Source organism: Callospermophilus lateralis, chromosome 3 (assembly GCF_048772815.1).
Source record: "Callospermophilus lateralis isolate mCalLat2 chromosome 3, mCalLat2.hap1, whole genome shotgun sequence".
In the NCBI taxonomy this organism is placed as follows: Eukaryota; Metazoa; Chordata; class Mammalia; order Rodentia; family Sciuridae; genus Callospermophilus; species Callospermophilus lateralis.
The window spans coordinates 100,582,026-100,604,228 of NC_135307.1; the positions used below are offsets into that span (position 1 = coordinate 100,582,026).

Consider the following 22,203-nt stretch of genomic DNA (forward strand, 5'->3'; position numbering starts at 1 on the left):
AGCTGAGACAAACTATAACAAGGGGGTGACAAAGCTGTCTTCAGAGTTTGCCACTAGGCAAACTGAGGTAGATAATTCAGCAAAGGGACTTTTAAAAGTCTTCCCTTTGCTCCAGTGATATATATTTTATAATCTAGTCAAATATCTTGACTGTACTCTTTCACATTGCTGATGATAAAACATTCAAAATACATGAGTTAAAAAAAAAAAAAAAAAGACATTCAAAACAGGCTGAGATACCCAATAAGACATCAAGATTTTCATAAAAGGCTTTGGCTCCCTGTTCATTGTCCTTCGAACAGACTTCTTTTAGATGAGAATACCTGAGCATGGCTGTCTAGATTGGAAACTCATTTTTATCAAAGCGTAGTACAGCAGATGGTGGCTGTGGAGCTGAAGAGGAAGTCTGCTCAGCAACCTGTGGCACTGTGGGGTCTTCACACTTCCTCCTCAGGGGCCCCCCACCTGAATCACTGCCAGCAAGGGAATCAGAGGTTGGGGGTGTGGTGCTTATAACGGAGGACAGGTGTATCTCATCATTGGACTCATGGGAGAACCTTCCGGAATCCCCAGTCTCATGGCTGCCTTCACTATTCGCTGAATGCTCAGTGTCAGCTGCAACACCAAAGGGTCTCGGGAAGCTGGCTGTCTGGCCTGGGGAGCTGGGGGAATCTTCATCACTGATTAACACGGTAGTGCCTGGCTGGTAAAAGCAGACAGCTTGAGTGAATCTTCTTTGAGGCTGGGTAAAAACAGACAAGGTAGCAATGAGATAGCAAACTATTGATATAAAAGCAAAGGTCAGCATCATGTTTAGATCAGTAGTTTCTGACAGAGGGGTGAGAACATATCAGGATTGCCTGCAGCAAGTGAAGTGTTAAAAACTTCAGGGACTTTTTATTGTTGTTGTTATATAGTGGAACCCATGGTTGCTCAATCACTGAGTCCTTTTATTTTTTTTATTTTGAGACAGGGTGTTGCTAAAATAAATAAGGCTGGCCTTGGAACTTTGATCCTCTTGCCTCAGCTCTCTGGTCACTGCATCAGGCATCTTCTGTGATTTTTTTTGATGCCCTTTCCTCCTGACCTATCCCTTTTCCCATTGTTCCCACTCCCCAATGGAAACCACAGCTCTGATTACTACTCCAACTGTCCTTTTAGTTATCACTCACCACTGCTCTCCAAAGACATACCCAGATGAATATAATCATATCCACAAAAAAAACCCAGAAATTAAAATATTCATTACATTTCCCTCCCTTTTGAATTATTCTATAGACCATGGGTTGCTCAAGATGTTTTTCACATAGAGAGGTTACCTGCTCAACTTTTATCTTCTTAGAATTTTGGAAAAAAAGCCATTTTCTCTTAGAGTTGTTTTTAATTATTGGACCATAGCTATTAATTATCAGGTCAGTTCCTCCCTGGAAAAAAAACAAAAAACAAAAAACAAGGAAATGTAAATATCTTGGTCTTAGAGATTTCAGCTTATCACAAATATTACACAAAAATTTTATGTTTTTTAAAAAAATCACAGATATCATTATTTCTTCAGGCAGAACACAACATATTTGGGGCATTTGTTAGTGATCAAAAAGAACTACAATGGGTTATTCTTAAGATGTACATATGCTTACATAAAATTACTTTCTGCAAACACCTAACAAAAACTAATATAGACACACACAAGCAGAAGTATTTGGGGTAAAGCATAAAGATTCCAAAACTTATTTTCAAATGAACCAGCAAACAAAATTTAGTTCATTTTACAAACTTGTTTCTCTCCCTCACTTCAGGTCTCCACTGCTCTGCTTCTTTAATTTTTTAAAAAGATTTAAAAAATACCTTTATTTATTTATATGTGGTGCTGAGAATCAAACCCACTGCCTCTTCACAAATACTAGACAAGTGCCCTTCCACTGAGCCACAATGCCAGTCCCTGCTTCTTTCATTTTTTATTCTTCCTTTTTCCCTCCATATCCTTACCCTTTCTCATATGTACTTCTAAACTCAACAGAAGCACAGTATGTTTTACCATTATTTAAACTTATTTCAAACTTTTCAATTCTAATGTTTTAGATTACTCTGAAATAAACTGAAAGACCTGATTTGTATTAGAATGTAAAAGCTAGGGTCTGTGGTTATAAAGTTCAACAGTGGAGAGAATTTCCCTAACATTTGTAAGATTCCAGGTTCCATTCCCAAGACTGTTTAAAAAAAAAAAAAAAAAAAAAGCTAATTTATGGATGCAGACAAGACAATAGAAGTAGCAAAAATCAATTCAGTATTATTTCTTCATAACATTGTATATGCTAGCACTGTGCTAGATATAAGTGAATCTGTTAAGTATAATTATATAAAATTTAATATAAAAATCACCTGAAATTTTAACATATTTTTTGTTAGTCTCAACTTTAGGAAAGGGTTAGGGAAGAACTTTTCTTCAAAGTCAAAGAGTAAATATTTTGGGTTTTTCTCAACCCCTTGCCAAAAAAATGACCCTTTAAAAATATAAAAAAAATTCTTGGTTCAAGGCACTGCCACACAAAAACATACTGGCCTGTAGTTATAGCACATTGGTTATGGGAGATATTGTAATAATATACAATATCTAATGTTGCAATGTGGTGTCCACAATGCTGATCACTGTACCATTATTATATATACTGGCAAAGATACTAAGTCATGTCTTCCAAGGACACTTCTTTACTACATCCAACTAACTTGGGAAACAAAGGGTAGGATTTTTAGATTTCTATTTAGATACTCCATATTTTCAAAAATATTCTTTAGACTTGGGATGTTCTGATAATCAATTCAGTTCAACAATCAACCAGACTAAATGTAAAATGGATTAATAAAAAACTGTCCACCTGGTAAATACAGGATAGTCCAAATATAGTAAATAGAAAGACTAATGACCAGGATACCTCTATTTAAGACATCACCATATGATCCCATGTAATTGGATCTGTGCTATGTTTTTACTTCTCTCTCTCTCTCTCTCTCTCTCTCTCTCTATATATATATATATATATATATATATTTCTTTTATCTATTCCCATCTTCTTCCAGGCATTTTATGTAAGAAAGGATTTGGGTAAAAAAAATTTTTGTGGGGGATGGGTACTGGGGATTGAACTCAAGGACACTCAACCACGGAGCCACATTCCCCAGACTTTTTTTGTATTCTGTTTAGAGACAGGGTCTCACTGAATTGCTTAGCACCTCGCTTTTGCTGAGGGTGAACTTTTTCTTCTGTTTCATTTAGAGAAATAGATATATATATATAATACATTCAAACATAAAATTTTTGTAAGTTAATTTTACACTTAAAGGAAAGAATCAAGGGCAGCATGATGCAACAAATCCTCCCTCAGCTCAATACCTTTGCATCAATGAAGTTGTTTGGCATAATCATTGGCATTAAGGAGTCTTCATTTTCTACAGCTCTTTCCAGGTTCTTTCCTACTTCATTTCCACTAGCTAAGGAGGCACTGGTACGAGACAACTGTTGAGTTCCATTCTGTGCTGTCTTGGAAGCAGATGATTTCCTGAAACATTGTTAAGAAAACAAAATCTTCTATCTTCACAGAAGATGTAGGCAAACGTACCCAATTTGGCCCATAATCACAACTTTACAAACCATGGAGTTCTTCAATGCCCATTTCTCAGATATCTTCAGAAACCAAAGATTCAATTTTATTATTTAGTTATTGGTACTGAGAATTTACCCCAGGGGCACTTTAAGCACTGAGCTACATCCCCAGCCTTTTTATTTTTAATTTTGAGACAGAGCCTCACTAAGCTGCTTAGGATCTCGATAAATTGCTGAGGCTGGCCTTGAACTTGTGATCCTCCTGGGCCACCGGACTCACAGGTATGTGCCATGGTGCCTGGCCCAAACATTTGATTTTTACTCCAACTCATTGCTGCAAACTTTAATTGAAGAAATCTCTTCATTTCTTGACTTAGCATCTGCTTGCATAAAATTATTTTCTACAAGCAATAAAAACCTTATATTTATGAAATGCCATTATCAATTATTGTGGTTTATCATTTATGCAGAATTAATTTTATTACCTTATATTTTCCCCTTCAAGTCTATAGACTGTTACACTAACCTAGCAATTTTCTTGCCAATTAATGATGGAAAATTTATAGTAGCACTTCTGCAAAATTTACACATCCCCAAAACAATGTGCATAAATATTTTACATAAAGTTCTTAAAGCAAAAAAATTGGACAATAAAACTGTAAAGCCAGTTCATTATGCACAAAGATGTTTGAACTTTTTCATTAATATGTTTTGCAGACATCTCTCTATGTAAAAGTACCAAACTGAAAAATCTATGCCAACTGAGGGAGATTACTGAAAAACAGACTGTGATTTTGTTTGTTTGTTTGTGTAAGAAAGAACCTTAAACTAAACAAAACAAAGACAGAATCTTGCTGGGAGCTCCCAGCAGCTTGGGAGGCTGAGGCACAAGGATTGAGAGTTCAAAGCTAGCCTCAGCAATTTAGCAAGGTTCTGTCTCTAAATAAAATATTAAAAGGGGGCTGAGGATCTTGCTCAGTTGTTAAATGTTCTTGGGTTCCATGCTTGGTACCAAACCAGACAAACAAAAAAACTTCAGAAAATTAATGAAAGCAAATGCCAAAATTTTTATAAAAAGTTAAAAATAGTCACATTCACTAAAGGCAAGTTACTAGTGAAAATTTAGTCACAGTCAAACCACAGATGGAATTGCCTAACAGAGTTTATAGATAAACCCCTAATTCTTATTCATTATGCATTTGTCTTAATCCTTGTATGGAGATTCCCAATCATAAGTCCTGTGCTGTTCTTAGTGACCCAGGCAATTCTTGTACTAAACATGAAATATTTCAGATAATAAAGAAACCTCTCAAGAAGCAGATACACCAGATTAAGGTTCCATTAAATCCAAAACCCAAACCAATCTCAAAGATTTACTTTGTGTTTCTCAAAATACTAAGGAAATGAGGAAACTGGGTCCTCATTTAGTATTTTATCAGCATAGTAATTGTTTTCAATTGGCAAGAAAATAATCACCCCACAAAATGAGCATATGCTAAGCTGTGAGAACCTAGTAACCCTGCATTTATTTTAAAGTGGAAAAATTCCAGTTATTCTACAGGGTACTTGATTTCAATTTGTTTCCTATTGTTAGTATAATTTAATTTTTTTTTTTTTTTAAACTAACCCAGCATCTCCAGCAATGGACACATACCTGGCTTTACTTCGGTATATCAAGATGAGCACACAGATGAGGATGCAGGTCAAGGCTATGCCAACACCCACGGCAATGCCTGTCATTGACTTCTGGTCCAGATGGTAATAGCCTGAATAAACTAGAGGGGGAGCACATTTACTCAGATCAAACAGGAAAAAATATTTTATTTATCCTAATTCTCAGGGTAGATATTTGCTTTTCTATAAATTCTCTTCCTCTCATAGAAAAAGTATTAATATTATCCATATCTACGCAAAAAAGTCATGAATTAATCTTCTATTAGGATTTTAGAAATAAGTGTTTTCCAATATAAAGATTCTATTTTAGATATAATATTATTACATACAACATGAACATTAATTCATAACTTACAATACTAAAAGGTACAAAACAGATGCTCTTTAATGGACAAAGAATAGCTTTCATGTCATGTTGCCTTAAAAGTGGTTTGTAGGTTGAAGAATAGTTTTCATCTATGTACATGAGAACAGGGTTTCTGAAACTTTACTGTGCACATGGTTCAGTAAGGGATAGGCTAAAATGAAGATTCTGGTTCACTAAGTCTGGGGTGCAGCCTGTGATTCTGCATGTCTAATGCTTAACTGATATCCATGATGCTAGTTCCTAGATCACTCTAAACAGGGTATTTGAGAAGCAAACATGAATCCTGTTTTCCCCTTCCTCTGATGAGATGGTAGCTACGGTGGCTACCTCCTTTCTCTTCCTAAAAAAGACTGCCCTGCCCTTTTCTCTCTCACACACACAGCACTGAAGGACTTTTCTGTGGAGCTAAGGATCCTTAATCCTTTCTTAAGTTTATCGGGCATTTTTTCCTTTTAATGTTGTCCCTCCTTCTCCAAAGAAGGGGAGGAAAGGGAGGGGTCTTGAACCACACTTCCTTCAGGTGGAAAGCTGCACTGAACGGAGTGAGGGTGGTTGTTTAAAGATAATTTTTCCAACTGCTTTTCTGGAGAGAAACAACTTTCTTTTCACAAAGGCTGTTTTTCTGTGGTGAAAACTCTTAATGAAAACCATATTCTTGTGAGACTGAACTCCACAAGCACCCTTGTGGTTTACTTCTGTGGAATCTCCCAGGAAGCTTGGTCTCTTCTGTTTATAGGTGGAGCAACTCCTCTACCCTGGTGGTTGCTCAACTGGGAAAATAAATGATTGGGAGCATAGTGGTCTGAAAACTGCAGTTAATTCTGAGGTGATTTTGCCTCCTAGGAGTACAAAGAAGAGCTATGCAGTCTTATAACATCAGAACCTCGCCAGTAATAATTTTAACAAACTGAGTGTAGGTTTAGGGATATGGCAATTGTATGAGCTGAAAGAAATATAAGGAAACTGAAACTTCTTTTTTTTTCCTTAAGAAAAATCACAGGGACAATGGCAGTATACAGACCTTTGGCATCAGCAGAATCCAAACGCTTGGGCCTCTGATTTGATTCAGAAGTTTCCTTGGGAAGTACTGCCAGCTCTACAGAATTTGAAAAGGGTCCTTCTCCCACCTCGTTGGATGCTGATATCTTGACAATGTATACATTTCCTGCCACCAGGTTTTCTAGCAATGCCATAGTTATTGCCCCTGTAAATACATGAATTTAAAATTAAGTACACTTTTATAATCATGCAAACATGGTTCTTTATTTTTATAATATTTATCCGATTATAAAAATGGCATATTTTCATTATAGTACATTTAGAAAATATAAATAAAAACAAAGTTACAATTTCCCATTGTTAACATTATAATGTTTTGTATGTATGCAAAAACATGTATGAACACATATTTACTGCATTCATTTTTATATCTTAGAGTTTTCACTTAACATTGTATTTACTTATTTAAAATAACAGGTTTATAGTATTTATACCATGTGTGTGTATACATATGTTAAGTTTTACTTTTTTTAGACGGCATAAAGAACATTTAATTATGTGACATTTCAAACACATATAAAGAGACAAAGGCACACGTAATAAACCTAGATCAACAATTATAATTTAAAAATCCAATGTGAGGAGTTTTTCTCCTTATCAGAAGTGTTTAAACTACTTATGGTAATAGCTACGATAGATAGATGATCTTGTTCTTCCTTCTTAAATGAGAAACAACATAATTATCTTTGAAAGCATGAAAGTATCTTTCATGTGTCTATCATTATCTCAGATTTCTTCAAGGTAAAGAGGAAAGAAAATGCAAAGTTCCTTAGGAACCTCAAAGTGCTGAAGACCCAGATGACAGATTATCAAAATGACCACAAGTAATCTGGCTAAAGTCTACTTCTCTCCAAAAATAATCATCATTTGTATTTGCATATAATATGTAGTTTCTACAGGTATTTTCTCTTTGGCATAATTGCTAACAAGGATTCCTGTCTGGGCCCTGCCATTTCTTGAGGGGTCTTTCTGTTTTGTTCTGTCACTGCACTGAAGGATATTTCTTACAAGAGACTGCCACCCTAAGAACTACTCCTAATGTTAGGAAATTCAACCACAAAGTTGTTCCAGCACTGCCTTTATAGGTGGATATGCACAGGGAATTCTAGCTTTCCTGGGGGTTTCATCTTTCTCCTAAAGCAAGGCATCCCGACAACAGTTTCAAAGGGCTCAAAATAGCTTGTTGCAAGTCACCCCTAAGCCAGAGTTGGCTGCTCCTGCAAGTATGCTGAAGTGAAATGTGGGGTGATCTCAGAGCCAAGGTCATAACACAGAGGCTACCTCTGAGGTCACATGGTAGTGGGAGGCAGCCGAACCACCAGCGGCAATGCCCAGTGGCAATGCCAGGAGCCTGACACCACTTGTTTTCATGTTCTCTGGTTGCATTGGCCTCAAAAAGAGTGGGAGCTATTTGAGTACACAACTGTTAAATAAACAAACTAAGCCCTATTTAGAATCAGGAAGAGTTATTATGTCCTTAGACATATACATTAAAAAACAAAGATGTATTTGTGACATGTTACAGTCAGCTAGCAGGAAAAACATTTCGGTTTCTTCAAAACTGAGATATAAATTATAATAGAATTATTTAATTTTTACAAATGCTTGGCAAAAACCAATTGTATCTGAAACTAAAAGTCTTTTCTTTTAATTCAAATTTTATAAATGGATCAGCAGTCACTTCCCCCAAGAAAAAGTGTCTTCATTTAGAAAAAAAGGAAACTATAACCTTCTAGTTCCCCTATGACAGACTCAAAGCATTTCCCAAAAGTAAAACTGATCTGACTGTCCCCATATTCTCTCAGCAGACTATTTCAATCTGAGTGTGATGATCTATCCACTGACTTATACACAATTGACTATTCAGCTAGACCAGGAGTTTCACAGATCTTCAGTGTGACAGGCACAGTGCTGGACCTATGTGGACCCATTCTTGGCATGGTGCCAAGTCATCTGTGACTTACAATGGTACCTTCTTTGTGGGGAAATACTTCCCACCTCATTTGATTATTATAAGAATTAAACTAACCCTGGCAGGTGTCTGACATGAGTTTATATGCACCAAAAAAAAAAAAAAAAAAAAAAAAAAAGCTTGCTTTCTCACTCTGATTTCTCCTCTTCTATTTCTGGTGGAAAACAAAAAAAAAAAAATGTTTTTCATATCTGAACATTTTAAGGTTGATACCAGAATGCTCTGTACAAGGCAATTTTTAGCTGAACTTACATTAAATGGCAGCTGAACAGTATAAGTTTTTGTGACCAAAGACTATTAATTTAAAATATGAAGACAAAGGCTATCCAACCTCTCCACTTGGATATCTAAGAGGCACCTCAAATCAAACATGTTTAAAATCAAACCCTTGATTTCCCCCCACTGATTTGGTTCTCTTTTTCTCACTCCCTTCCCCTGCCCCACCAACTGTCTGCCAGCAAGCCCGGTAGGCTTTCTTTCAAAATATGTTCCAAGAGCTTCTTGTTCACTTCACTATCACTATACCCTGTCCATACCCACATCAACTCTCACAGGTAGACCTGCCTATTAAATGGTCTCCTAACTTTTGCTCTCATCTCTTCATACTCAACTTTTCAGGTAGTTTGCCTAGAACAATCCTTCTAAAATGAGGATCGAATCAGTAGTCTCCAATATCTTCCCTCTTAAAATAAAATCCATGATTCACAAAATCTGGTCTGTAAGATCTGCCCTGGTTACCTCCTTCTCTCATTTCTTACTGCTTGCTTTTCCCCTCACTCTAACTTTCCTGGCCTTGTTTTTCCTCAAGCCCTCTGCCTCAGGGTCTTTGCATTTCCCTCATTTACCAATGTGGCTATGCTAGATGTGGTTTCTTCCAAGAAAACTTACCTTTCTACCCCCACCACTTTGTCTGTTTCCCCTATTTCACCTTTCTTTATAGCATTTATGACACTACCCGAAAATGTAGACATTTGTAAAAATGTTTGTTACCTGGGATACAAGCTCCAATGGGGGGCTGGGATTTTTGTTTGTTTTGTTTTTTTTTCACTGTGGTGGTATAGCAAGTTCCTAGAACAGAGCCTGGCACATGGTAATCACTCAATAAAACTTTGTTTAATAAATGAATATGTTCCTACTATGAGTAGTCAAATTCTTTTGGCAAACACTGAATTAAATGGAATCCTTTATTATAGAATTTCAAATTTCCAATGTGAACCTCTAATAGGAGGACATGGTGATTCTCAAACTTATTTACAGTCATGGAAAAAATTTTTCTGAAGGAGGAGCATCTTTATAATCTCAGGAAAAACATAAAGAACAAAGTTAAGGAATTGCTGAGACAGGGCATAATTTTCTTCCAATGTCTTTTCGATTTAAAAATAATTGAGTAGTTTGTGCTGTTTTATTATATACCAGGAAGGTAAAGGCTATAATTTCTGATCCACTTTAAATTACATGCAAGTATGACATGGTACCACTTTTTTGCTCCACCATGCTTCCATGTACCATTTTTAGCCACAAATACCATGTACTCACCAGAAATACTTTTTTTTTAAAAAATATTTATTTTATTTTAGTTATCAGCGGATACAACATCTTTGTTTGCATGTAGTGCTAAGGATCGAACCCGGGCCGCACTAATGCCAGGCGAGGGCACTACCGCTTGAGCCACATCCCCAGCCCCCAGAAATAACTTTTGATTCATGAAAAAGTCTTATTCCATTTGGTATTAAATATGCAAATTAAGTATATAAATATATATAAAGCTAATATATATTGTTATATATGTAGTAGAAAAATACATTCTTCTTTTCCTCCAATGTTTTCTATACTTTTGCCTTTCTAAAAGTTCCAATGTTTAGAAAAGACAATTTTACGTTTATTTTTTCTTCAAATATCATGTTGTGTTTTTTTCATTAAATATGAGTCAATTCCTTTATATTTTTCTTCTCTCAAATAAGTACAACTGTTTTTTACTTATGCTGTTTATTTGTTCTTTATGAATCACTGGCATTAGCTATGAAAAGGGTTTTCTGCATTCAACAAACGATAAAAGCTTTGCACTGAGACTGTTTCTTAAGATTGTATCAAGCAGCATGTGAGATTATTCTTTCTTGTGCCTGATTATAGTTAGAAAAGTTTTCATAGCTGTAAAAACCTGCTATTACAATCCATTTTTCTATGGAGACATCAATAAAGTAAAAAAATGTTATTTTCTGATTTTTCAAACTTAAAAATGAATGAACTTGAAAAGAGAACAAATATTGTTTCTTTTTTGGCAGGTACAAAGAACTAAAAGATATTGTTCATGTGATCAAAATTCCTTTTTTTTTTGAGAGAGAGAGAATTTTAATATTTATTTTTTAGTTTTCGGCCGACACAACATCTTTCTTTGTATGTGATGCTGAGGATCGAACCCAGGCCGCACGCATGCCACTGGAGCCAACTACCACTTGAGCCACATCCCCAGCCCGTGATCAAAATTCTTATTAAAGACTCTTCCTCATTAAGTCAGGTTTGTCATTTGGTTAAGTATTGCATCAATAAGCCATTTTGGAACTGAACAACTGAAACTGAATTAAACATTTTTGGAAAATGATAGGCTGAGGCATTTTAGTGAATTTGCCCAATGAATCATGCCTCCATCTGCTCATTCCTTTCGGATGCCCCATCCACATGGGGCTTGGCCATGTGAGTTGCTCTGTCCAGTGGGATATCCGTGACTGTGATGCAAGCAGAGGTTCATAAAGGTTTGATCCTGGGGCTTTCTCCCTCTCATTCTGATTAGGAAACCCTCCCTTACTGTTTTGAGATTCTCACACCCTATCCAAACTGAGATGGCTGCAGAACTGCCCAGCTGATTCTAGTTGAAACTGCTGACTGAAGGAATTATAAGAAAATAAAATAGTTAAGTTTTAGAGTGGTTTGTGAGGCAGCAATAGTGATGAACAAATGTAAAGTGAGGCTTAGTGAGGCGTTAAGCAGCTCAGTGAGACCTCATCTCTAAATAAAATACAAAATAGGGCTGGGGATATAGCTCAGTGACCTTGAGTTCAATCCCCCTTTAAAAAAGAATACAGAGTTTGGGAATTTAATTTTTCTCAAATAAAAATAATGTTTAAAAGTACTAAATACACTGTCATTAAGTCCTAATCATATTTTCCCTCTACTTAAGTGAACCCTAACATTCATTTGGGTCAATTTATTTGCATGTGTACCATTTTTGTAGGAGTACAAATGTCTTTCCCTTAAACCAGGTCTTCTTCCAGGACTGCCTACTCCAGAGCAAGATGCAGCACCACCAGAAACATCCTAATTACCGATAGTAATTCTCCCTCCCTTAGTTCTCTCTTCCTCCCAGTCAAGCTATTAAGTCCTGTCCATTTTACCTCCTTAGTTTCTTTCAGCCATCCTTTCTTTTCTACCTCTATCCTCTTGTCCTAGTCCAGGCTTAACATCCCTTTCCCAAACTATTAAGAATCACCTCCTGGGGCTGGGGTTGTGGCTCAGCAGTAGAGCACTCACCTAGCATGTGTGAGGCACTGGGTTCGATCCTCAACACCACATAAATATAAATAAATAAAGGTATTGTGCTATATACAACTAAAAAGTATTAAAAAAATAATAGTCACCTCCCCACTAGGAATATTTTGCATTCCTCTAACCCGACTCCTCCCCAGCCAAATCTCTTCTATTGTAAAAATGATCATTCTGAAACAAGTCAAAGGCTTCCCAATAAATAAAACCAAAATCTTTTTTTTTTTTTTTAATTTTAATATTTATTTTTCAGTCTTTCGGCGGACACAACATCTTTGTTTGTATGTGGTGCTGAGGATCAAACCCGGGCCGCACGCATGCCAGGCGAGCGCGCTATCGCTTGAGCCACATCCCCAGCCCAAACCAAAATCTTTAATAATTTGTTACTTCACACACAAAAATATAAATTCAAAACAAAACTCTGGATCCCTCTTTCCCTTTCTTTCCTTATATCACTAATAACCTTACTTTTCATCCTCCTTAATAATTCATGATTATGAGAAGTTTGAAGCCAGCCTTGGCAACTTAGTGAGACCCTGTCTCAAAATAAAAAAGGAAAAAAGGAATGGGGGATACATCTCAGTAGTAGAGCTCTTGTCTGGCATATATGAGGCCCTGGGTTCAACCCTAGAACTGTAAAATAAAAAAGGAAATAAATAATTTATGACTATATTTACCTTCTCGGTGTAGAACCTGCCACTCTCCTGCAATCCAGGCCTTCCTGGAGGCATACAAGATAGTATAGCGTGTCACAACTGTCTCCGGGCCATCAGGGGGTTTCCAGGAAACCAGGGCAGTGTCATCTTCTATTAATGTCACTTTAACTCCAACTGGTGGGCCTGCTGGTGCTGTGCACACATGTAAAACATATCAGTAGGATAAAATGGTTCATAAACACTCAAATGCCTGGCTGATAGACTGGTAAGCTTGGAAAATAGTTGGAAAAACCAGAAACTATTTTTTTAAAAAATCTAAAAATTATAGTTTCTAAAGATCATTAAAGATAATGGTGATAATGGTAAAGAACTTTTTTCCCCTCCTTTTTCTGAAAGCTAATTTAATTTTTATGTTTAAAGAATAAAAAAGCATAAAAGAGATAATAGCATCCTAGATGGGAACTTATTAAGTCAAAGGGATTATATTTTTAAGACACTTGAAATGTTTTTGTTAAATTGCTAACTAGGAAGGTTTACATTTCTATCATATAGTAAGTGCAACCCCATCAGTTACTGAACATGAACTGTGGTTCCTACTAACAACGTATAGAACCATGACTTAGCGGGATCTAGAACTCAGAAGAAAATGCTTCTGAGACCAAAACATTTATTTCCCCAACATGTTGTAAATCCGTGAGTTTAACAGGGTAGACTAAAGTCTAATAATTTATTATAATGGTGAAAAGTAGTAAGACCTTGGAATTTTAGTTGACTCAATCTTCAATATGAGCTAAACATTTGAAGAGCTGGTTTTGGGTCCACATTTCCTATGGAATAATGCCAAAACCATATCAACAAAGCCCAGTGTTCACTGACATGTTTCTTGCTCTCTTTCAACATACTTAAAATAGAGCAGGAACACTCCTCCTAGATCATCTAGTTCTTCACCCTCATTTGAGAAACGGAAACACAGGTTTAGAGACATGAAATATCTCAGCTAGAGCCATAAACGAGCCTCAGAACTCACGCTCAATCAAATATATTCACTGAGCATAGCATCAAGCTCACAGAAACAAGCTCTAGGGGCTGGGGTTGTGGCTTAGTGGTAGAGCACCTGCCTAACATGTATAAGGCCCCGGGGTTCGATCCTCAGCACCACATAAAAATAAATAAATAAAAGTATTGTGTCCAACTACAACTAAAAAATAAAAGAATAAAAGAAACAGGTTCCATTGTGGGTTCCTAGGAGCATTAGCAAACATCATTATTCACTGACTTCCATTTTCAATTATTTGTGTGTAAGAGGCAACCAGGATAGTATCCTTCTCAAAATGATACACATATTTATAAAAATTCCTTTAAAAATATTTTTGAAGATAAAACCCAGAATGAAAGTGTTTTCTTTACCTTCTGGAAGTGTGGAATGATAGACTACAGGGCTCCAGGGACTGGAAAGCTGATCCACATGCAATCGAACAGCAAATTCATATTTAGTGTTTGGTTCTAGACCTTGAACCAACATGTGAGTTTCTGATCTATAATAAACAGTAATGAAGTTGTTAATTCCAGAAGCCCACTGTTTCTAAAAGATTGTCAGTTTTTCCTAACCAACAGGTAGAACATACCATCATTAGCTCATTTTCTTTTTTTTTCTTTTTTTTTTTTAATTAATTTTTATTGTAGGTTGTTCAAAACATTACATAGTTCTTGATATATCATAATTCACACTTTGATTCAAGTGGGATATGAACTCCCATTTTTACCCCAACATTTTTTCAAACTATAAGAGCAATCTAATGTATTAAAAAATACTACATTTAGTATTATTCTTTAGAAATAATCCTACAAGTTGCCTCTCTGAGAAGAAACCAGAAAATTAACTACAGAAATGTCCCAATACAAAGAGACTTCCCCAGAAATACTGGAAGCCCAATTATTCTTTCAAAGCATCATGATGACACTGGGCATGGTGCTGCATGCCCACTTTCCCAGCAACTTGGGAGGCAGAAGCAGGAGGATAGCAAGTTACAGGTCAGTCTCAGCAACTTAGAGAGATCCTGTTTTAAAATAAAAAATAAAAAGGACTGGGGATGTGGCTCAGTGGTAAAAGTATCCCTGGGTTCAACCACCAGGACACCCCCCCCATCCCCCAATGATGACCATTTTTGTATCTCTAACCTACAAAACAGAATGACAGCCTTATTTTTTTTGATGCCCATATGCAAATAGTATTTTTTTTCTCGAAACATGCTGAGTTTAGCTACTTGAAAATAATAATAGCTTCTTGCCTAATCATATTGCTGAGAAGTTTTTTTTTTAATCACATGCAAATTAACTTTAAAAAGTGCAGTTTTCAGAACTGAATGTGGTAAAAATTGGGAGGCAAAACTCCCAGCATTTCAGAAGTAAGATAAATGCTCACAGCTGAAGCCCAAACTGGGATCAAGACAGTAAAAAGTAAGCATGAATGGGGAGGAAGGCAAAGATAACCACCATTAACAGAAGCTACATACGTTTGCAGATACAGAACCAAAGAAGCATTCTGTAGGCCTACAGGATTACAGCGGATGGTGTAGTTAATGATTTGCGCAGTAGTGAACGCTGGCCTCCTCCAGTGCAGGAAAATGGAAGAGGAGGTGTTAGCCTTCGCATAGAGATGGTGTGGTGGTGGAGGAGGAGGGACCATGCGATCTCGAACAGCTATTGAAAAGATAACATTAATTCACTGCATGATACAAGGTTTAATGTAGAAAGCGGTAAAATCAGAATATTTAATTGTGTAAGTTGACTGTAGATCATTTTTCCACCAGAAACTCATGGTCTAGAGTTACCTCTCCCAAACCTAAACAACTCTTCCTTAAGTTAGGTAAGGAGTCAAACACTGTCAATACTGAATAGACAGGACAACAAAGTTGAGCTACTAGCCAAAGACATTAAGCAAAAACATCATCCTCTTTAGTAGCAATAAAACAGAATAACAGTTGGAGAGAAACCATTAGCTTCAAGCTGAAAGCAGACAAAGGAAAATTCAGTGTGTAGGTTTTCAGTGGTTATTTTTCCCAGTTAATTTCTAACATTTTTTTCCTTGCAAAATTAACGTAAGTACATATAATTTAAAAATCTTATTTAAATATTTACTGAGCACCTACTTGGCTCAAGATACTGTGCTAGGCAGCATGAAGTATATAAAGTTAACCACTAAAGATTCCAAGTAGTAATGAGACTAAAATTTCAAGGAGGAGGAGAACAGGGTGGGTGATTAATCACCACAACTCTCACGTACACACGCATCCAGGTGTGCTGACGGTCTGGTCAGCTTGGTAGCCATCTTCTATGTTGTTGTAAGCCAGCAGTCTCACATGATATTTTCTTCTGGGGTCTACAGAGAAATCAAAATGTAACTGTCAGGACCAGCCCTCTGGATATGAGCAAGTGTTCTGGACAGAACCTTTCTAGATTTTAGTTTTAAAACCCTCTTAATGCATGGATGGTCTAAGGAAAAGGAAATTTTTCTTCTTCTCCCTACATGGCATGACTTAGGGATCCACTTGGTATGGCACTGCTACTGTGACCCAAAACTTCAAACTTTACAGTACTTCACCTAATTTCCAATGCTCTCTATCACATCCACTCCTCCCCTCCATCCTCCTCCTCAAATGACTAGATTCTTAATTTTATTCTATTTTTTTAAAGAGAGAGAGAGAGAAAATTTTAATATTTATTTTTTAGTTTTCGGCGGACACACCATCTTTGTTTGTATGTGGTACTGAGGATCGAACCTGGGCTGCCGGCATGCCAGGCGAGCACGCTACTGCTTGAGCCACATCCCCAGCCCTAGATTCTTAATTTTAAAAGACCTGAGTTGGGCTGGGGTTGTAGCTCAGTGGAAGAGCGTTTGCCTAGCATGTATGAGGCACTGGGTTTGATTCTCAGCACCACATTTAAATAACTAAAATAAAGGTCCATCAATAACTAAAAATATTTTTTAAAAAGACCTGAGTTAAAAGTATCACAGGAGGTCATATTATGAAGACTCCATACTATGTTATAACTATGAAGAAGTTTTGTATTTAAGACTCCATACTATGTTATAACTATGAAGAAGTTTGTATTTTTAGTTTTGGCAGTTATATATCTAAAACCATGGAAATCAAAGTGAGATTGTTTTCTCCCTCAGTGTTAAGGTAAATTACAAATGACATCTTTTAGTACCTTTGAGAACTTATAGTTAGGTGTCCTTCAAGTTTTAAATTTGTCTTAAGTGTAACATTTTAATTAATTACATTTTTCAAGTATAAATTCAAGAAAGATGGGTTAGCGCTCCCTCTACTGGTGCCTATTAACTACTGCAACACTAACACTAAAATCTGATCCATATATTTTAAAACCATTTTTTTCAGGGCTTTGGGGAAATAAATGGTTATAATTTTGAACTGATACACTTTTTAAAGTTGTCAGAGGTTAAAAATATAAATATGCTTAAAGTTAATTGTAATAACATTTAACTATATAAAGTACTTAAGGTAAAATTTAATACTACTCAGAAATAATGTATTTGTCTATTATATGTCTCTTATTGACAAACACAAATTGAATATTTTATTAACAACCTTAATAAATATATGTTCAGTGTAACTTAAATAATGAAAATACTAGAGTAAATTCAAACATTTAAAACTTCAAAAGTAAAATGTAAGTTTTATAAAACTTTCAATTTTGTAAACCTTATAAATGTATTATAATATTTACAATAATGTTCTAAAGTATGACATTCTCATTTCCACTTGTTAGAATCACAAGAAGAAAATTTTCTACAACTTAGAAAGTTTCAGTATTTCCTAGATAGAAAGGTAGGAAAACTAATAACATTTGACTATCTCATAGAATAAATCTTTCAAATACAATGTCTTATTTGACATTTACAAAACTTTAAAGTAAAACTTCAAAGTGTGTGTTATTCCTGTTTTATAAACTATGGTACATGGGTGTCGTGAGCCATCTGTGGGCTGTGTGTGAGCCATGCGCATTTCAGAGTATGAGGGGACTGGTCTGGCATTACCCGCTTTTTGGGATATGCGATGCATGTGGGCCTTTTCTCTCGCTCTACTTCCTGCATACCCCCTGAGGTGGGTGTGGCTTTCCAAGATGTCAATCAACTTGCTGACCACAAGACATCACCAAGCAAGACTCCACCTTATTTGGGTGGAATAGTCTATGAATGGCTTTTCCCCAGTAAACAGGGGGAATTTCAGGTGTGCTCTCTCTTTTGCCTCTTGCCTCCCTTGCTCCCTTGCCTTCCAGCATGGAAGCTGACACCTGGGGTCTCAGAGCCATCCCTAACCCCAAAAAAGGTATTTCTGTGTTTGTGTGGATTTTTAGTTTGCCAACCTGGCCAGCTGGTGACACATGGGTGTTAAGGGGAAGGTCATCAAAGGTCATGAAAGCTGAGCCAAGAACTTGTGGGTATTTCTATGACAAAGTACAGGGCTTCTAAGTTTACACAAACATATGTCTATCACAAGTGAGTTTGTCTCCTTATAACAAATTTCAAAACAGATGTTTGAACAGCTTATAATATCAGCAAACATGTTCACATTTGGATTTCATGACTGCAACTGTTTCTAAGTAAGCACTAAAATTTTAAACTTCAAAAGGTTTGGGTTTAGATTGATAGCTGTATAATTTGGATCTAATTTATTTTTTCTATACTCCTTACATTTTGCTGTACCTTCCAGTCAACTGGATTCTGGGTTCAATATTACATATACTCCCTCTGAATTGGCACAAATAGAATTCAATTAGATTTTTGCATCATAAATCTTTATTCATAGTGCAACTTTGAAAAACATTTCTCTACCCTCTCTTTAGGGAACCACTCTCATGTAAAGTACCCTGCCAGGTATGCATCAGGTACAGCCAAGGAAACAAAAGCAGATTCTCCCTCAAAGCAACTCACATTCTCTTTAGAGAGCCAAAGGTGGATAGCTGATTGTGATAGAGTGTGAGTATGCATGGAGAAATCAATCATTTTTCAATGCAACCCCCTATTTACTGGGGAATCTTAGTCAACACTGCATAAATACTTCTCTGGAATGGTCAGGTTTTGTTTTCTTTATTAAATTATTTATTTATTCTAATTTGTTATACATGATAGCAGAATGCTGTTCATTTAATATGACAGATATAGAGTACAAATTTTCAAGTCACTGATTGTTCACAAAGTATTTTCACACCATTCGTATCTTCATACATGTACTTAGGGTAATGATGTCTAACTCATGAAATGGTTAGTTTTCACTAGTCCTTAAAATTGTGTCTTCAGCTTTCCCTTTATCCTCTTTAAGATATAAACTCCATACACCAAATTTTAAAAAGTAATAAACATTTTTTATTGATCAGACAGAAGCAATTTATGTGTCTGAAAGATGAAAGAACAGAGTTGCTCTTTTAATGCCCTGGCCCCTGCCTGCTGCCCGCTGAGGGCAGACGGATAAAAGCCCCACAAAAGCAGAGCAGCACTTCTGAGGCCAGTGGAAACCATCCAGGTATCCTGGAGTCTCTAGGGCCAGGCTCTTTCCCATGCTGGTTTACCTAAGGTCAGGAACAGACAAACCACCAAATAGGAAAATCAACTACATTAAAGTACAAGATCCCTTTTGCCCAAACAAAAACCAGAATAAGTATAGAAAACAGGACATACCACATAGAAAAAATAAAGGAGAAGGAAAACCCATTCACATTTGTTCATGTGTGAGCTACTCATTATGCCATACAAAGAATCTCATTTAAAAAAAATCAAAATGAGAGGTTAAAGTCAAAACTGAGTAATGGACCACGTGGATCTGCCAAAGTAGCCACATCATCCTCTTCAGCTTTAAAAAACCTGATTCTAACTACATTATTTTGGTTTGTCAATCCAGAGATCTTACAACAACCTGACTCATTCTTGTTTCTCAATGTGTTAGAAATTTGACTTCACATACTATTTGTAAATTTAAGAGAAGAACCAGGGACCACGGTGCTCAAGTTATGATGAGCATTATCAAGTAATGAGAGTTGCCAGCTTAGAAAGAAAATAGAGATGAATTAAAAGAATTAAGAATACCGAGTAAAAAACAAAAACTTTTAGAACCCACATATTATGTGTAAGTAAATGCACAAAGAATGAACCTCAGCATAAGTAGCACAAGACCTAAAATCTTATAGTTCTGCAAAGATTCTCTGCACATAAAAGACAAAGCAGAGACCAGGATCAACACCACGAAATACTGCAGAGAACCAGTTCCGAAGGCCTGCGATAGCCCTTCTTGAGTTAAGCACTGCCATGTAGGTGGGGCTTGGTTATGTGAGACTCAGCAGACTTAGGGTATGTGGCTTGGAGGAAAACAGCAAAGTAAGGAAAGCAGCCACAAAGAACAGTGCAGGCTTCCTCAAAACCCAGTAAAGGAAGGGGGAGAAAGACGGGTTGGGCAGGGTAGGTCCCAGAGTTGGTCCTTAAAAATTCAAGACATAAAAACCAATTCTTACTGCTTAAACTTGCTTAAAGAAAACACACATTTGATCCTAAATGATTTGATTCATACCAGTCCAGCTCTGAAGTGTTGGCTTACATAAAAGTGATTGTGGATGCTAGTTTAATGGACTTGTCTCTTTTTTATTAGGGAGTTAACTTTTGGCCTGAAGGTGTCTTTCCCAGCAATTGGCTCTGGCTCTATCCTCCATCTTCTCCACTGGCTCCAGTTGCCCTACTTTCCTTCCTTCTGATTCCTTCTCACCACCAACCAGCTCTTCCAACTTGAAGCATTAGTCATGGAAAGCAACAGCAGATTTAGGAATCTGACTGATTGAGAAACAGTTCACAGGTATCAAATCAACATTGATCAAGTGTCTACTGAAAGTCTTGTATAGAATGGAAGACCCTTGGATTAGGACACCACTTCTGCTTTGGATTTCCATCTACTGAAGGAGACAGATTGATACATGAATATTCCACATGTATTATTCATTAGACTTGAGCAAATTCCTTACTCCTCTAAATTTCATTTATTTTTATCTAGAAGACCGAGATATAATCAGACTTCCCTTATAGAGATTTTCAAGAGTATTACATGAAATCATGCCTATTAAATAGTCTGTGTAGTTCCTGCAAATAGTAAACACACAAAACTATTATTACATGAGTAAAGTTGCCTGGAAGAACAGAAAAAAAAAAAAAAAAAAAAACAGTACCAAAAATATGCACTTAATAAATCTGAGAATCATTTTGCTAAGTCTTGTGGATATTAAAGATATTCATTCACACAAAGTAAGTCTAGAGTCCAGAATATCAGCAAATTAGCAATTAGCAAAGACTGAAGCTGAGTTCTATTCTATCCTCACTAATATTCCACAATGCATACGGTAAGTAAAGGTTCCCAATGTGTGTCTGACTTACATAAGCAATTGAAAGGGCTATGTTTTGTGTTATGGCCACTAAGAATGTTTGATTCATGTTTTGGCAAACATGTTACATGTGGCAAATCCACCTTCACCCACATCTTCCATATTCATCTAATAATCTTCCATCTGTTAACAAAGAAAAAGCCCTGATGATGACGAATGCTTTGGAAAACAACTTAATGAATTTCTTCCCTAATGGAAGAACAGTAAATTGTTTCATAAAAGTAAAATATGGAAGAGTTTGAGGGCTAGTATTAAAAACAGTAAGCAGATGGACACAAAACTAATCCAATCTGTTAATTATATCCCATTTTTACAACCAGGTGTTTATTGCTCTTAGTAACTACAACTCAGAACAAGAAAAATGAAGGCCAATTAAATGAGATTCTCAGTAAATGCCAAGATTTTTAAAAGCTGTATTAATCAAAATCTGCCTAGTTGCATTCTTTCTACATGAAAATCAACAATAACAGTGCACCAGCAGTATATGTACAGCTTTTTAGTTACTTACTAAAACTACTGGTATAATGTAGCCTTTTAAAAAATATTTATTTTTCAGTTTTCGGTGGACACAACATCTTTATTTTAATTTTATGTCGTGCTGAGGATCGAACCCAGCGCCCTGCGCATGCCAGGCGAGCACGTTACCGCTTTAATGTAGCCTTTTCATTGCAAAGTATTCTTGAAGACCACACAACAAACCCCATGCCTTCTTCCAGTTATTTTATTTGAAAAACTTGCATTTCTCTTCTCCACCACGAGATGGCATCTGTGTGTCTAAAGAGAGTGATGGCCACACCATGCTATTACGAAGGGAGATATTCAGATACCAGCTGAAATTGATCAATGATCAAAACAAAACAGGTATGCACGGAATAAAGCTGTTGCTTAAGTTTCACCT

The 22,203-nt window shown here is 36.4% G+C and overlaps 1 protein-coding gene across 1 annotated transcript in view; it reads right to left on the reverse strand.

The window, feature by feature from the left end:
• Positions 1 to 337: 337 nt before the first annotated feature.
• Prtg (protogenin) overlaps positions 338 to 22,203 on the reverse strand; it is a 116,904-nt gene continuing 95,038 nt past the window's right edge. The window contains exons 12-20 of the mRNA XM_076849404.2: positions 16,147 to 16,242; positions 15,377 to 15,563; positions 14,271 to 14,398; positions 12,885 to 13,055; positions 6,661 to 6,843; positions 5,253 to 5,373; positions 3,389 to 3,554; positions 1,320 to 1,424; positions 338 to 742 (exon numbers count right to left, since the gene is read on the reverse strand). Of these exons, the coding sequence (XP_076705519.2) occupies positions 338 to 742; positions 1,320 to 1,424; positions 3,389 to 3,554; positions 5,253 to 5,373; positions 6,661 to 6,843; positions 12,885 to 13,055; positions 14,271 to 14,398; positions 15,377 to 15,563; positions 16,147 to 16,242 (1,562 nt within the window). The remainder of the gene's footprint in view (positions 743 to 1,319; positions 1,425 to 3,388; positions 3,555 to 5,252; positions 5,374 to 6,660; positions 6,844 to 12,884; positions 13,056 to 14,270; positions 14,399 to 15,376; positions 15,564 to 16,146; positions 16,243 to 22,203) is intronic.